A 16,000-nucleotide genomic window follows, 5' to 3' on the forward strand; every position below is an offset into this window, starting at 1 on the left:
TTATTGAAAAATGGTTGAAGTAAAGTCTCATATTGATTTTACCTGCCCACAATTTTTTCCTGCTCCGGGTCATCAGAGAGCTCTTACCATTACCACAATCCTCATCACTGTCTACGTGTCTCTAAGCCACACATAAAAATAAAACGTGTGCACCAGTCTCCTTCGGCTAGGTATTTTAGGAAATAGAGCTAATCCTGAAAAAAAATCTGTTTGGACAGTACTCCAAAACATCTAAATTTTATTATCAATAAGAATAGACCATAACCTTGGATAACAATATATGTCACAGAATCAGACTCTTCAGGACTAGGATTCCTCAATTTGACCTCTATGCTTTTTTTTCCCTATACAAATATTCCCCCTACCATACAACAATCGAGCCTCTTCCAGGACATCCTGTCAAGCTGCTTGCCAGAAACTTGATGACTTCAGGCATTTCATTCTAGAAAGCTCAAATTATTACAAATGTCAATGGGTCAAAATTTCTCTCATGACTTTCAGAAGCCTTCATTCATGATTCTTTTCAGAGGCTGTTAAACTACTGTTCGGCCAGGAATTTCTACATATCCTGGTACCGAACTTCTATCTAAGCGATCTGTAACATCCGGGTCCCTCTGCTGGACATCCCTGGAGAAGAAATTATCCCATTATTTTTCCTTCCTGCTGTCAGTAGGGATTTGCCGTAAAGCCTCAAGGCCAGGACAGCAGAGAACACTGCAAGAATGGAAGCTTAGTTCTGCCAACCCCCTTCTGGGGAGGTGGGAAACAGAGATTACAGGGGGAAAAGGCAGCACCACACTATTCATTTTTAACATAAGCTCCAAAAGAGAAGAGATTTTTGTCTGTTTCGATGCATTCTAAGTACCCAGGACAGAGCCTGGCATATAGCAGGTGCTCAGTGAACATTCGCTGAATGAGCTGTATTCAATACATTCCTACTTTAGGAATTTTTGTTGGATAAAACTTACTGAAGATACCAATATCACCTACAGTAAAAACTGCTACCAGAGCGGTACCTTTCCCTGGGATATCAGAACTCCTCGCAGAGTGCCAAAGCCCACAGAAGGCCCGAGTCCAGTTTCATCGAGAGAGCCCTCCAGGTCAAACATGGGGATGCAGGGGCAGAAGAGCTCTGAGATGTGATGCAACAGCAGCAGCCGGTTCCGCAGTGCTGTGATTGGGATCTCCTGCAAATGACTGTACTCCATGGGGACCTGAAACATGGAAACTGCGTTAAGTCAACTTAGGCGCCAAACGCACAGGTAAGCCATAGTATAGTAGATGGATTCTGAAAATACTGTTTTTGAAAACAGAGAAGCACTATGACTTCTGAGTTTGGTTTAAAAAATCTTGCTGTTTCTAAAATAATATTTTGGCCATTTTGCCTGAGCCAAGAAACGTAAACCACGGAGAACGTTAAAAAAAATTAGCATATCGAAATATATTTACTACAGAAAACATGCAGCCTGAACTACCAGAATGGTTCTATATAGTTTATAAAATTTTGAATAAAGGTGACACACTGATACACACAGAATGTCGACAGGTGTGAATAATTAATGTTCTTAAAAATACTGTTCTTACCATTACCAATAATTATAGATTATTTTCAGTAGAGCACCTCTGAAAATGTATAAGGGGAAAACGAAGTGGGCGCACGCTTGCACACGCATAATTCAATACACAGGCCGTAACTTTGTCACAACCTGCATGCCTGCTGGCCCACTCACCCAATCGCCACTGACCTGTGCAGGGAGCTTCCCGGCACTGGCGGGCTTGCTCGTTGACCAGGCGAGAGTGTGTGCTGAGCCACAGGCCACACGGTTGACCTTCTTGCCCTGAAGGGCAGCTACCAGCCGAGGCCTCTGGATGGCATTTGTTGTTCCATCTCCCAGCTGTCCCTCATCATTGTCGCCCCACGTATAAACTTCACCTAATGCAGATTTAGAACAAGGACTTGTATACTAGGACCAATGAACGCACAACCACCACCATCTTCCCACACATACAGTCCTCGCTGCCCTCCAGCTGGGTGTCGGCGGTTGTCTGTGAAATGTTAACCTTATGGTGATCTAGATGTCTCTAATCACAACACTCAAAGAGGTAGCAGGCTTCCCAGGACCCTTCCCCTGCTGCTAACACGGCTTTTCCAACCGTGTCTGTTCACAGGACTAAGCATGTAACTGGAACAGTTCTTACTCAGAACAAGTAACAACGGGAGAGGCCACAGCAGTGAGGGGCCTGCATACCGCAAAGAAAAAAAAAAAAAACAGATGGTAAATACTTACAATCCAAATTGATTTTGTATGTCAAAGGAAGAGAAAGTCAGTTTTTAACTAAACAAAATCCATGTTTTAAAGGAACATGTTCTTCCAATGGTTATTCATATCCTAAACATGAGATATGAATCTCTCATTCATATCTCACTGATGAGAATCATATTTTTCAACATACCATACTAGATCCCAACCATGAAACTGCACTGTATGGGTAAGGTGGTGACTAGAATAGAAATGAGTTTAGTTCTTTAGAAACATCACAAGCCTTGCAAATCCACAGACTCCTCAGGGTGCCATGAAGCCATAAGCACCACTGTGCAAAGTGCAAGGCCCGCATGATCAAGGGCAGTGTGCTTGTGTCCTGCCCCTTCCTGCTCTGGAGAACTCAGTCCTAAAGCCACTGGGTAGGTGTCAGAGTGCAAGCAAGGGGAAGAGAGCCTCTCCACAGAGGCACAGCCGGGTGCAGGGAATCAGAGTGCACGAGAGACAAGGACTTCCACACAGAGGGTAGCCAGGTGTGGGAAGTCAGCCAAAGCAGGGAGCAGTACACCCATGTGGGGACACGGTCCAGAGTGGGCAGTCACAGCCCAAGTGAGGTGAGGATCCACACAGGGGAGAAGGCAAAGGCAACGATGGGACACCAGCCACTACAGGAAGAGTAAGTGAATCACTTACTCAGTAAGGGGATCCAGGTTTCTTACCAAAAGAGAAAGGAGTAACAAGTATGGAAAGAGAGAAAACTAGAATGAACCTGTGGTCCAGTACCTTGGGGTACTGGTGTGAACAAGTGGTACTCTATGTACATATATACATATAGAAATAAACACAGATGTAATTTTGTGTATTATTTACATACATATTCCCTAGCTCTGTCCACTAAGAAGGCCTGGGAGCAGTGACATTCCATTAGTGATGAGCACACCTATAGACCTGACCTTGTCTTTCAAACACCATTTTCCTCTAAAGGCACCAGGGCTCCTTGGGGAAACAGACAATTCTAAGCTTGAGACATGGAGAGTCAAGACGAGGACAGAAGGTCTTTTTGTGCCAGAAAGCAAGGAAGTACTCAATGAATGGCAGGGTGGGAGCTTCAGGAGATGAAACCAGCCAAACAGGGCACAATTTGAGCATCAAGGTAAGTAAAAGCAACAGCTTATATGTAACTCATTAAATAAATTAAGAAACCATGAGTCCGACAAGATGAAAACAAACCAACAAAAATTTAAATATCTGATGAGAATAAATAAAATGTTCAGTGAAAAAGGAATATTTATATAGTTTCAAACACCCTCCCAAATACTTATTAGTTACAAAGGATGTTCACAGTGGAACAGGCTGGCTACACCACCTTTATCAAGTGACTGATATTAACACCATTAGTAATGGGACAAAGAGAACATGCATGTCACCTGATGAATTGAGAATGAGTTAGGAATGCAGGATAAATTAAGATCAAAGATGTGCAACCTGAATCTACTGAGGAAACATCAAACTCAAATTGAGGAATATTCTACAAAATAACCAGCCTGTAACCAGTGTGAAAAGTGTCAAGGTCCAAAAAGTCCAAGAAGACTGAAGAAGACTGACAAGGATGACCCTGAGGGGTGACTGAGGGCTGTCTCAGAACAGAGACAAGAGCAGCACAGCTGAAGGAGCCCATGTTGTGAGGGGAGAGAGAGGGAGGTCAGGTGGAGTGACGACTGTGTATTTTCTCACTGAAGGCCATGTTGTGATTATGCAGCACAGGGCCCATCACTGTAGGAAATACACACTTGTTCAGGGTAATGGGGCACCATGGCATCACCTATCTCTCACATGGAAAAAGAAAAAGTTCTTTGTACTATACTTGCAACTGTTCTCTAAGTGTGTTATATATATGTTTCAAAAATTTTTAAATTATAATAAAGGAAATAAAAGTGTGTTGTAATTTCTTCATCAAGAACTACATCAGTCCCACCACAAGCCACAGAAGTTGCATATTCATATATGAAACTCATTCATCGAAACTAATTAAAGGGCACGTGTTCATATAATTCACCGAAGCCTTTTAAAGGGAGCAAAATTTGGGGAATGTCAGTTTTCCAGCAGCCACCCATACTCCCTGGCCCCTTCACTCCACCTTCAATGCCAGCGATGGCAAGTTGAGGCCCTCTCGTAATTGGAAAATCTCTCCTTCCCCTTCTTCCATCACATCTCTCTCACTGATCTTCTGCCTCCTTTTCTCCACTGAAGGGTGTGTGAGATTTTACTAGGCTCACCTAATAATTCAGAATATTTCCATACTGTAAAGTCAGCTGATTTGGCAATCTTAATTCCATCTGTAACTCCCTTTTGCCACTGTCTTGGGGTTCCCAAGACCACCCTCAGTTTTGATGATTCACTAGGAGAACTCCAAGACTCAGCATATATCATACTCAGAGCTATAATTCATTACAGTGAAAGGACACAAAGCAAAATCAGCAAAGGGAAAAGGCACATGGGTGAAGTGCAGAGAAAACCAGGAGTGGAGCTTCCAAGGGTCCCCCACTCCCAGTGGAGTCACACAGACGCATTTAGTTCCTTCAGTAACAAGTTGTGGCCACTTGTGATGTGCTGTCCAGCAGGGACATAAGAGACTCGGTGCCAGGGTTCTGACTGGGGCAGGTCAGGCAGGCACTCTGCCTGGCATGTACCCAAGTTCCAGACCCCCAGAAGGAAGCAGGTTTCAGCAGAGACCACGCTCTTTGCAAACATTCTAACAAAGCCTCCTTCAATTAGGCCTGGTGGGAGCCCTCCTGAAATCCAGGCTCCCAGAAGCCAGCCGAAGGCCAACCTTGCAAGCGTTTCTAAAAACAGCCGTATCAGGCCTGCTCTGTTAGCCACGAAACACAACATGTTCACCAGTGTTAACACCAGGGACTGAAGACGATAGGGCCAAAACCACAGGCATATTTTCAGAGTATAGTATGACTCTCCCCATCCCCCCTCCACCTTAGAGCTGCACATATTATCCCTGAGCCTCCAAGTTACAAGGTTGGGCCTCCCACCTACCGTCCTCAGTGCAGCACACACAGTGCAGGGAGCCAGTGGCGATGGCAATGACTTTCTTCCCCTGCAGCCCTTGAACCTGCCGAGGTCTTCTAACATGGTCATCAGATCCATGGCCCAGCCTGTGATAATCACCTTTGCCCCTGCACACAAGGAAACGTGGAACTTGTGAGTGCAAAGCCATCTTGTTTACCACCCTGCGCCACCCTCCTGAAGCAGACACCACACTGACAACTGCAAGACACAAACCACAGCCTGCCACAGAAACCACATTTCTATCTACAAAAAGGCAGTTAAAGTGACTTCTAATTAACAATCTGGATTTGGTGGACTTAAATAAATAGAATCTTGCATACCAAGTATAGACAGCACCAGATTTGGTCAGGGCGACAGAAAACTGGGACCCACATTCCACTTTAACCACTCCAAGGCCTGTCAGAGAATCGATCTAGGAGGGAAAAGGCTTAATTAGACTGATTCAATCAAGGTTTTTGCTGATGGTTGCACCAATATAGAGACTGCAGTGACGCGAATAGAGAACTCGGAAAGCCCTTACTCCTACGCCAAACATTTACTACAATGTAAAACCCTACTCCACACAGCCAAGTGTTCTCAGAAGGGGCAGGAACCCTGGCTCTGAGGGAGCACAGGCCACAGGCAGCCAGGCGGCCGTGCCACCACCCGTGAGACCGCCGCATACTGCTGGAAATGAACACGTCACTGTTGAAGGTCTATGATCGCTTTCCCCAGCATTCACTCTCCCAACTCCATTTCTCTTTGTGATGTGGTGGCCCCATTCTCCAGCAAGCCCTGCACTTCCCATCTGCCCTCCAGCCCTATCAGATGCACAGGCCCACAGGGAAGAAGCAGCAGGTAACGGCGGACGGATGGCCAAGACAACCAGGGTTCTGACTTCAGACACTAGCAATCCACCTGCCCAGGTTATTCCAATTAAACACAACGTTGATCAGGTCAGTACTGGAACCCACTTCCAGCCCTGCATGCTCAAGGGTCCAGACCCTTCACTGCCAGCACCCAGAGGTCTTGTTGGGGTTCATTTACCTAGTTGACATCTTTTCTCACCTAACAAACTATGCTCCTTATTACCTGTGACTGTTTCCAGACTTAAGTTCTCAAACTTAAATTTAAATTCATTATCCCCTAATTCTCTGTTTTCTCCTCACCCTACCCCCATCACAATGATAGCAGTAATGGCCTCCACCCCCCAACACCCCCCAACATTCGACATCTCAGTCCTGCAAGGTGCAAAGCCTCTGTCTAATGCCTTCTTGACATACGAAAGCCCACAACAATTTTTTCATAAATGTGGAAACCATACGTAACCTGTAATGTGGTTAAAATACTGTATACCTGTGAGGGAAAAGAGCAGGTGGTGATAAGGACAAGAAGGCAGCCTCGAGTCCCAGGTTTTCCAGCAGCACCTGCCAAGGAGGCCCTGAAGAAGAGGGGCATCTCCTTGCAGCCAGCCTCATGGCACAGAGGTGCAGGTGCCTCAGGTGATGTCTTCTTCATCAGGCCCTGGCTCTAGCCAGCACCCGCCAATACCACTCCGCGTGGTAATGGAAGCTTGCTGTGCCCTCACTAACCAGCACGGCAGCACACGCAGCTCCTGAGCACGTGAAATGTGGGCAGTGCAAGCGAGGGAGTGAATTGTAATGTTACTCACTCTTAACTGATTTAAGTTAAAACTTAGTTATGCGTGGCCAGCGGCTACTTTACTGACCAGCACGGCTCTGAGTCCAGCTCGGCAGTCCCAGCTCAGGCTCCTATTCTGACGGCCTCCAGTGGCTCCCCACCCCCTCCCCAGGCCGCCCATGCACCATGTGGGCCTCTACTCTGCACGTGCAGTCTCAGAGCCCCAACAAGAGAGGATGCCAAGCAGAGACAACTTCTAGCTTTCTTTCACAGCACTGACACTCCCAAGTCCACAGCAAATCACCTCAGTTGAACGGCCCTGCTGTGTTCTCGTCCTGCAGGCCACTAGGTAGTCAGCATGTGACCTAAACACACCGATGAACTTAACCTCTGCCAACTCCTTATTCACAAAGGCAAAATACAGTAGTGATCACAAACGTTGATAAACTGCCCAGAGCCACTCGGCTCAGGCGGAGCCTCTTCTCTTGTCTTCTCACAGATGTCCATCTAGCAGCCTCTGGCTCAGCCAGATGTAGCCTTTCAGCAAATACCAGTGCAGTGCATAGCTACAGACCTCTGTGAGCAGAAGGGTGTGAACAAGTCGTCCTTCTCCTCAAACAGGTCCGCATGCTAAATAAAACCATGGGCTGCGTGAAGCCCCACTGACCACAGACATTCCCAAGAGAGCACGAAACAGTACTTAAAACTATCTTCATACCTCTGGGTCTTTCACTTCCTTTTCACCCAGTGACCCATCATGTGTTTTGCAAAGAAGCTAAAGATGAAGTTAGGCTACTCCTGAGACGCAGGCGGTGGCAGGCAGCGTACCTTCACGGGCGCCTTGCAGCCGTCGCTGCCCCCTCTGCCCAGCTTGCCGTAGTCCCCGTCCCCCCAGGACCAGACGGTGTCGTCCTCCGTGAGGCAGAGGGTCTGGGCGTCCCCACTGCCACAGGCAACGTCGACCACGCGGTGGCCCTGCAGCACCTCCACCTGCAGAGAGAGGGGCACTGAGGACATCCGACTGCAACAGAAAGGAGGCTCTCCCCGGAGGGGTTAACGTGCTGGGATTTGGGGGTGGGGTGGGGGGGAGGGTGCCTGTCTTAATTCTTTAGAAACAACAGGGAATCTTAATGGTCCTGCAGGCCAAGACAAAAGACACCCTCGCATATCTGAACTGTGAGCATCTCAGCAGTAGGAGGCAGGTCCCAGTGTCCAGTGCTCAGTCCTGCCACCCACCCTGCAGCCTCACCCAAATCACAGCAGACCTCCCAGAAGACAAAGCCTCTAGCTAGATGCCAAGTAATATTTACTAGTGTAGATAAAAGGGTATTTCAAACGCTATCCTGTTTAAACGACCCATGGAATATATACCACGGTGGTTTTTATTCCCACCAAAAAAAAACACTGTTAACTCTGAAACTAAAAAGAATCTGGAATAGGAAATGCTGTGGATTTTTACAAAGCATAACGACAACAGCAAGCTGTCCCTCCAGGCCTCCCGCGCACAGTTCCTCCTCACCAGCTTTGGTTTCAACTGGTCCTCACTGTCACTGTGCCCCAGGCGGCCATACCGGCCTTTGCCCCACGTGTAGAGGTCCCCGGCTGCAGTGACACAGGCGCTGTGGGCTCCACCAGCAGCGACATCAACCACCTCTATTCCTCTCAGAGACTCAATGACACGAGGACGGTCACATGGACTGCAAAAGAGGTCACCAAATATAACTGAAATAGTTTCATTCTTAAATAGTTTTAAATTATTAAATATAGGCTTTTGGTTTGTTGCTCATTTATTCAATGCACACCTCTCAACCTACATACATCTGTCAAGTCAATCATTAAATCAATCTGGAAGAATCATTCAGGCCTGAACTCAAAATCATGTAATTCCCTACCTACCTCCTTTTATACAAGCTGCCCAAATGCCAGAGAGATGTACAGTCTAAATCAGGGGCTGGAAGACCAGCACTTACAGATGGGCCATGTCTGGCCTATGACCTGTTTTTGAAAGGCCAGTGAGCTGAGAATGGGCTTTGCATTTTTTAAGGGTTGTAAAACAAACAAACGAAAATCATGAAAGAAGGATATACAACAAAAAATGTATGTGGCTAGCCTAAAATATTTATTACTCTCTGGTCTTTTGCAGAAACAGCCTGTCCACCCTTGCTATAAATCAACATTTCATTTAAGGAGTCAACTAGTCTATATATAACATGGCAAGCCTGATGACAAACTTCTTTTTCTTATTACTGAGTTTTGAAAGCTATTTATAATGATTTTGGATATAAGACCTGAGTCAGATATATGATGTGGCAAATATGCTTTCCCGGTCCGTGGCATGTGCTTTCCATCTCTTAACAGTGTCTTTCAAAGAGAAGTTCACAATTTTTATAAAGTCCAATTTATCCTATTTTTCTTTACTGGATTGTGCTTTTGGAGTTCTATCTAAAAATCTTCATCTGACCTAAGGTCACAAAAGTCTTCTCTCATGTTTTCTTCTAGAAGTTTTTAGTTGTAGGTTTTAGACTTATGAGTTAATTTTGCATATGATGCAAGATAAGAATTCAAGTTCAAAGATCGAGGTGTTCCCTTAGGCAAGGCTGAAGATTTCAGTCTGTGGTATTTAGGCTGCAGTCCTTGTTTTTGGATGGATCACTGGGTTTGTGGCACAGTCCATGCTTTAAACCAGATCTGAACAGAAGAATGGCTACTTGGCCCAGGTAGAAGTAGATGAAGTATTTGGTTTAATTTTGGATATTAATGGCGCAAGATAAGAATTTAAGTTCACTGTTTACCATACGGTTGTCCAATTGTTCAAAACCATTTGTTGAAAAGACTATCTTTTCTCCAATAAATTGTCTTTGCACTTTTGTATTATGCACTGCAAACTGTGAGGGAGGAATCAAGTTTCATTTTTCCACACTCACTGTATCAGTATTTGTGGGTATGTTTTTGGACTTCCTATCCTATTCTGCTCCACTGATATATTTCTCACTTGATACAATAATACCAACACTGTCTTGATTACTGTATCTTTAAAATGAGACTTGAAGTTAAATAGTGTCAGTCCTCCAACTCTGCTCCTCATTTGCAAAGCTGTCTTGACTACTGTAGGTACTCTTCATTTCCACATGAATTTTATAATCAGCTTGTCAATTTCTACAGAAATTTTGATTGGGAAGGGGTTGAATCAATAGGTTAATTTGGGGGAAAACCAAAAAATCAACAATATTGAGTCTTCCAATCCATGAACACAGCATACTCCTCCATTATTTTAGGTCTTTTAAAATTGCTCTCAGCAATATTTTATAGTTTTTTGTCTGTAAGTTATCCATATCTTTGGGTCAAATTTATTCCTTACTATTTCAATTTTAGGGGGAGGGTACCATAAATGGTATTTTAAAATCTCAATTTCTGATTGCATATGTATATGTATAAAGACACACAGTTGACTTTTTTTAATGCAGAAATGTTTCCTTTATTTGCCTGCAATCGACTTTTATTTACTGATCTTCTATCCTGCAACCCTGCTATAATCACACTCATTAATTCTAGTAGCTTTTTTGTAGATACCATCAGATTTTCTACATAAATAATCATATTATGTGTAAATGGACAGCTTTAATTCTCCTTCCAATCTGAATGCCTTTTACCTCTTTGCATTGTTGTGCTGCACTTGCTAAACCTGCTAAACAACGCTGAATACAACTGGTGACAGACAGCAGCAGATGTCCTTGTCTTGCTCCTGGAGATAGGGAAAGCGTTCAGCCTGTCACCATCAGGTATCACATTAGCCCTAGCTTTCTTTCTTTCTTTCTTTCTTTCTTTCATTCATTTGTTTATTTATGGCTGTGTTGGGTCTTCGTTGCTGTGCGTGAGCTTTCTCTAGTTGTGGCGAGCAGGGGCTACTCTTCATTGCGGTGCGTGGGCTTCTCATTGCGGTGGCTTCTCTTGCTGTGGAGCACGGGCTCTAGGCACTCAGTAGTTGTGGCTCGCGGGCTCTAGAGCGCAGGCTCAGTAGTTGTGGTGCATGGACTTAGTTGCTCCACGGTACGTGGGATCTTCCCGGACCAGGGCTCGAACCCGTGTTCCCTGCATTGGCAGGCGGATTCTTAACCACTGAGCCAACAGGGAAGTCAAGCCCTAGCTTTAACAGAGATGCCCTTTACCAAGCTGAGGAAGTTTTCTCTCACTCCCAGATTGCTGCAAGTTTTTATCAGAAACAAATGTTAGTTTGCCAAATGCTTTTCCGCCTTTCATCTATTGAGATAATCTATACAGTTTTTCTTTTTTACACTGATCAATTTTCTAATGTCAGTACTGGCAAAAACGTCATTTGGCCTTACTGCTTTATCCTTTTACATATTGTTGGATTCAACTTTCTAAAATATTAAGAATTTTTACATCTATGCTCATGAAGGATACTGGTCTATATTTTCCTAATAACATCTGAGTCTGGTTTTGATATAAAAATAAAGCTGTCCTCAAAAAAGTAAATTGGCTAGAATTCCCTCCTCAATTTTCTGAAATTGACTGTGAAGAACTGGTATTATCTGTTACTTACATGTGTGGTAGAAATCACCAGTCCTGTATCTGGTCCTGAGGATTTATTTGTGGGAAATTCAATTTCTTAAATAGACACAGGGCCATTCAAGTCATCTAATTTTTCTTGAGTGAGCATTAAAGAATGTGTGTCCTTTGAGGAATTTGTCCATTTCATCTAAAAAGTTCAATCTGTCGGCATAAAGTTATTTAATATACTGCATCTTTCAATAACTACATTCTGCAGTAATGAAAACTCCCTCATTCCTGATATTGCTATAATTTGTGTGTGTGTGTGTATAGATAGGTAGATAGATTAGTCTAGTTGGAGGTTTTACTGATGATGCTACCTTTCTCAAAGAACCAACTTCTGTTTTCTTTAATTTTTCTCTATTTCTCTGTTTTCTATTTCATGGATTCTTGCTCTGATCTTTCTTAGTTGCTCACTTTGTCTTTCTTATTCTAATTCCTTAAAGTAGAAGCTGAGGTCATTGTTTAGCGATCATTTTTCTTTTATAAAAAGGCATTTCATGCTATACATCTCCTTCTAAGTACTGCTTCTGCTGGATCCCACACATTTTTATATGTTGTTTTCATTTTCACTCAGATCAAAATTCTTTCTAATTTAGCACTGATTCCTTCTTTGACCCATCAGTTTTTACATTTTAGTTAATTTTTACATTTTATTTACTTTCCAAATATATGGAGGATTTTCCATACTTTATAGTAATTGATTTCTAATTAATTCCATTGTGGTCAGAGAAAATCTTTTATATAACGTGAATCTTTTTGATTTATCAGATTTGTTTTCTGGCCCAAATTACGGTCTACATTGGCAGCTGTTCCACGTGTACTTGAAAAGAATGTGCTTTTGTTAAGTAGTGTTGTATAGTGGTAATTAGATCAAATTGGTCGATAAAATTGTTCAAGTCTTCTGCCAAATCTTCTATCCACCTATCAGTTATTGAGGAAGGATATTAAAATCTACAACTGTAAATCTGTTTCTCCTTGCAGCTCTGTCATTTTGTTTAATTTCATATATTTGGAAGATCTATTATTAGTTGTGTAAACATTTAGGATTATTATGTCCTCTTGATGAACTGACCACATCATCATCATAAAATGACCCTTTTTATCTCTGTTGATATTCTCTGATGTTACATCTAGTTTGTATAATATTAATACAGGCATTCCAGCTTTATTTTAATCTGTGTTAGCATATTTTCCCACCCTTTTATTTTTAATCGATTTATGTGTTTTTAAATATAGACATGTTAAATACAAAGTTTGTTCTATGTAGCATATTGTTTGATCTTGCTTTTATATGCATTCTGACAATGACTTTTAACTGTGGTGTTTAGATCATTTAACATTTGATGTGATTGTTAATATATTTTGGTTTAGATCTATACCTTACTATTTGTTTTTTATTTGTCTCATCTGTTTACTCCATTTTTTCATTTTTCTGGTTTCTTTCGAGTACGTTTTTTGATTCACTTTAACTCCTTTGTTGGCTTATCAGATAAAACTTTTTGTTGTGTTATTTTCGGGGTTGCTTTGGCGGATGTAGAATGCATCTCTAACGATTAGAGTGTAGTCTGGGGTCATGTACTACATCATGTATAGTATAAGAACTTCACAACAGTATATGTCCACTTCCTGCCTCTAACCCCAGCCTCTGTGCTACTGCTGTCATATATTTTACTCCTATGTATGTTTTAAGCATCTCAATTCATTTTTACCATATCCTGAAAACATTCAATTATCTCTTAAAGAGATTTATATAATAAGGGAAAACATCATGATATTAACCCATGTAGTAATTTCCTCATTCATTTGTATAGATCCCTGATTCCATCTGGTATAATCTTCCTCTGGTTTGAAGTAATTCCTTTAAATTTTCAGTTGTACAGATCTGGAGGTGGTGAATTATTTCAGCTTTTGTATGCCTGCATAAGTCTACTTCAAATTCATTCCTGAAAAAATAATTTCATTGAGTAAAAAAAATCTAGGCTGACAGTTATTTTTACTTTCAGTATCTCCCACTGTATTCTAGCTTACATTATTTCTTATCAGAAATTCACCATCACCCTTTACCTTTTATTCTGTACATAACTGGTATTATTCCCCTTGGCTGCTTTAAAATATTTTGCTCCTTATCAATGGCCTTGAGCAATTTGATTATGATGTGCTTTGGTGTAGTTTCCTTCATGTTTCTCTTGCTTAGGGTTCTCTGAGCTTCTTGAATGTGTGGGTTTATAATTTTCATCAAAGTTGAAATTTTTTCAGCCATTACTTCTTCAAAATCCCCATCTTCATCACTTTTGGTAACTCCAATTATGCATGTATTGGGCCATTTGAGGTTGTCCACAGCTCACTGATACTACGGGGTCTTTTTATATATTCTTTTTTTTTCTGTTTCATTTGGATAGTTTCTACTATTATATATTCAAGTTCACTGACCTTTTCTTCTGCAATGTTTAATCTGCCATTAATCCCATGCACTGTATTTTTCATCTTAAACATTGTATTTTTCTTGGACATTGTATTTCTTTAGGACTTTGATTTGGGCATTTAAATATCTTTCAGTCTCTACCTAACATGTTCAAGTTTTTCCTCTAGCTTACTGAAGATAGAACTGTTTCAGTGTTCTTGTCTAGTAATTCTATCACTTGTATCACTTCTGGGTCAGTTTCAATCAACTGACTTTTCTCCTTATATGGGTTGTATTTTCCTTCTCTTTTGTGTGCCTGATAATTTTTTTATAGTTTTATTGAGATAAAATTGACATATAATATTGTGTAAGTTTAAGGTGCACAATATGATTTGATAGATGTATATATTGTGAAATGGTTACTACAATAAGGTTAGTTAACAAATCCTTCATGTTTACTTTTGTATGTGTGTAGTAAGAACATTTAAGATGTACGCTCTTAGCAACTTGCATATGTACAATACAGTATTGTTAACTATAGTCACCATGCTGTACATTAAATCCCCGGAACTTATTGATCTCATAACTGGAAGTTTGCACTCTTTTAGCAACATCTCTCCATTTCCTCCACCCCCAACCCCTGGCAACCACCAATCTGCTCTCTATTTCTATGAGTTCAGCTTTTTTAAGATTCCACATATAAGTGAGATCATACAGTTTTTTTGTCTTTCTCTGACGCATTTCGCTTAGCATAAAGTCCTCGAAGTTCATCCATATTGCTGCAAATGGCAGGATTTCCTTTTTCATGGTTGAATAATATTCACGTGCACACACACACAACACATTTTTCTTTCTCCATTTGTCTGTCAATGAACACTTAGTGGTTGTTTCTTTATCTTGGCTACTGTAAATAATGCTGCAATGAACATGGGGGTGCAGATATCTTTTTGAAATAGTGGTTTCATTTCCTTTGGCTATATACCCAGAAGTGAGATAATTGGATCATATGCTAATTCAATTTTAAATTTTATGAGGAACTTCCACACTGTTTTGCACAGTGGCTGCACCAATTTACATTCCCATCAACAATGTACAAGGGCTCCCTTTTCTCCACACCCTTGCAAGTACTTGTTACCTCTTGTCTTCTTGATGATAGCCATTCTAACACTTGTGAGGTGATATCTCACTGTGGTTTTGATTTGCATTTCCCTGATGATTTAGTGATCTTGAGCAATTTTTCATGTGCCTGTTGGCCATTTGTATGCTTCTTGGAAAAATGCTTATTCAGGTCCTTTGCCCATTTGTTAATTGGGTTATTTGGTTTTTGTTTGCTATTAAGTTGTATGAGTTTCTTATGTATTCTGGATCTTAACCCCCGATCAGTTATAAGATTTGCAAATATTTTTTCTCATTACATAGTTTGCCTTTTCACTGTGTTGTTTCTTTTGCTGTGAAGAAGCTTTTTAGTTTGATGGAGTCCCACTTGTTTATTTTTGCCTTTGTTGCTTGTGCTTTTGCTGTCATAGCCAAAAAATCATTGCCAAGACCAATGTCAAAGAGCTTTTTCCCTATGTCTTCTTCTAGGAGTTTTATCATTTCAGGTCTTATAGCCAAGTCTTTAATCCATTTTGAGTTAATTTTTGTGAGTAGTGTAAGAGAGTGGTCCAATTTCATTCTTTTGCATTTGAATATCCAATTTTCCCAACACTACTGAAGAGACATGTGCCTGATAATTTCTGACTGGATGAACAACATTGTGAATATTATCTTGCTGGGTGCTTGGTATGTTTGTATCCATAAAAACATTCTTGAGCTTTGATCTCTACAACACGGTTAAGTTACCTGTGAACAGTTTAATCCTTTCAGGTCTTGCTTTTTAGCTTTGTTGGTGGGATCAGAACAACACTTAGTCTATGATTAACTTCTTTCCCCTCTGTTGTGCACTGTCACTCTTAGTCCTCTACTCAGTGCCCTGTGAATTATGAGGTTTTGGGAGTAGGCACTATCCTCTGCCCTCTGTGAGCTCTGGGAATGTTCCTCCTAATCTTTTTAGGTGGTCTGTTCC

At 41.7% G+C, this 16,000-nt stretch overlaps 1 protein-coding gene across 5 annotated transcripts in view; it reads right to left on the minus strand.

Moving 5' to 3' along the window:
• The window catches only part of HERC2 (HECT and RLD domain containing E3 ubiquitin protein ligase 2), a 230,121-nt gene that overhangs the window by 10,092 nt on the left and 204,029 nt on the right, over positions 1-16,000 (minus strand). For all 5 annotated transcript variants that reach the window (XM_029224735.1, XM_029224734.1, XM_029224737.1 and 2 more), the window contains 6 exons: positions 8,482-8,659; positions 7,791-7,952; positions 5,663-5,754; positions 5,310-5,449; positions 1,746-1,933; positions 1,017-1,214 (listed from right to left, as the gene is read on the minus strand). In XM_029224735.1, the coding sequence (XP_029080568.1) occupies positions 1,017-1,214; positions 1,746-1,933; positions 5,310-5,449; positions 5,663-5,754; positions 7,791-7,952; positions 8,482-8,659 (958 nt within the window). The remainder of the gene's footprint in view (positions 1-1,016; positions 1,215-1,745; positions 1,934-5,309; positions 5,450-5,662; positions 5,755-7,790; positions 7,953-8,481; positions 8,660-16,000) is intronic.

This window comes from Monodon monoceros, unplaced genomic scaffold (assembly GCF_005190385.1).
Source record: "Monodon monoceros isolate NGI ecotype Baffin Bay Population unplaced genomic scaffold, NGI_Narwhal_1 Super_Scaffold_16, whole genome shotgun sequence".
Classification (NCBI taxonomy): Eukaryota; Metazoa; Chordata; class Mammalia; order Artiodactyla; family Monodontidae; genus Monodon; species Monodon monoceros.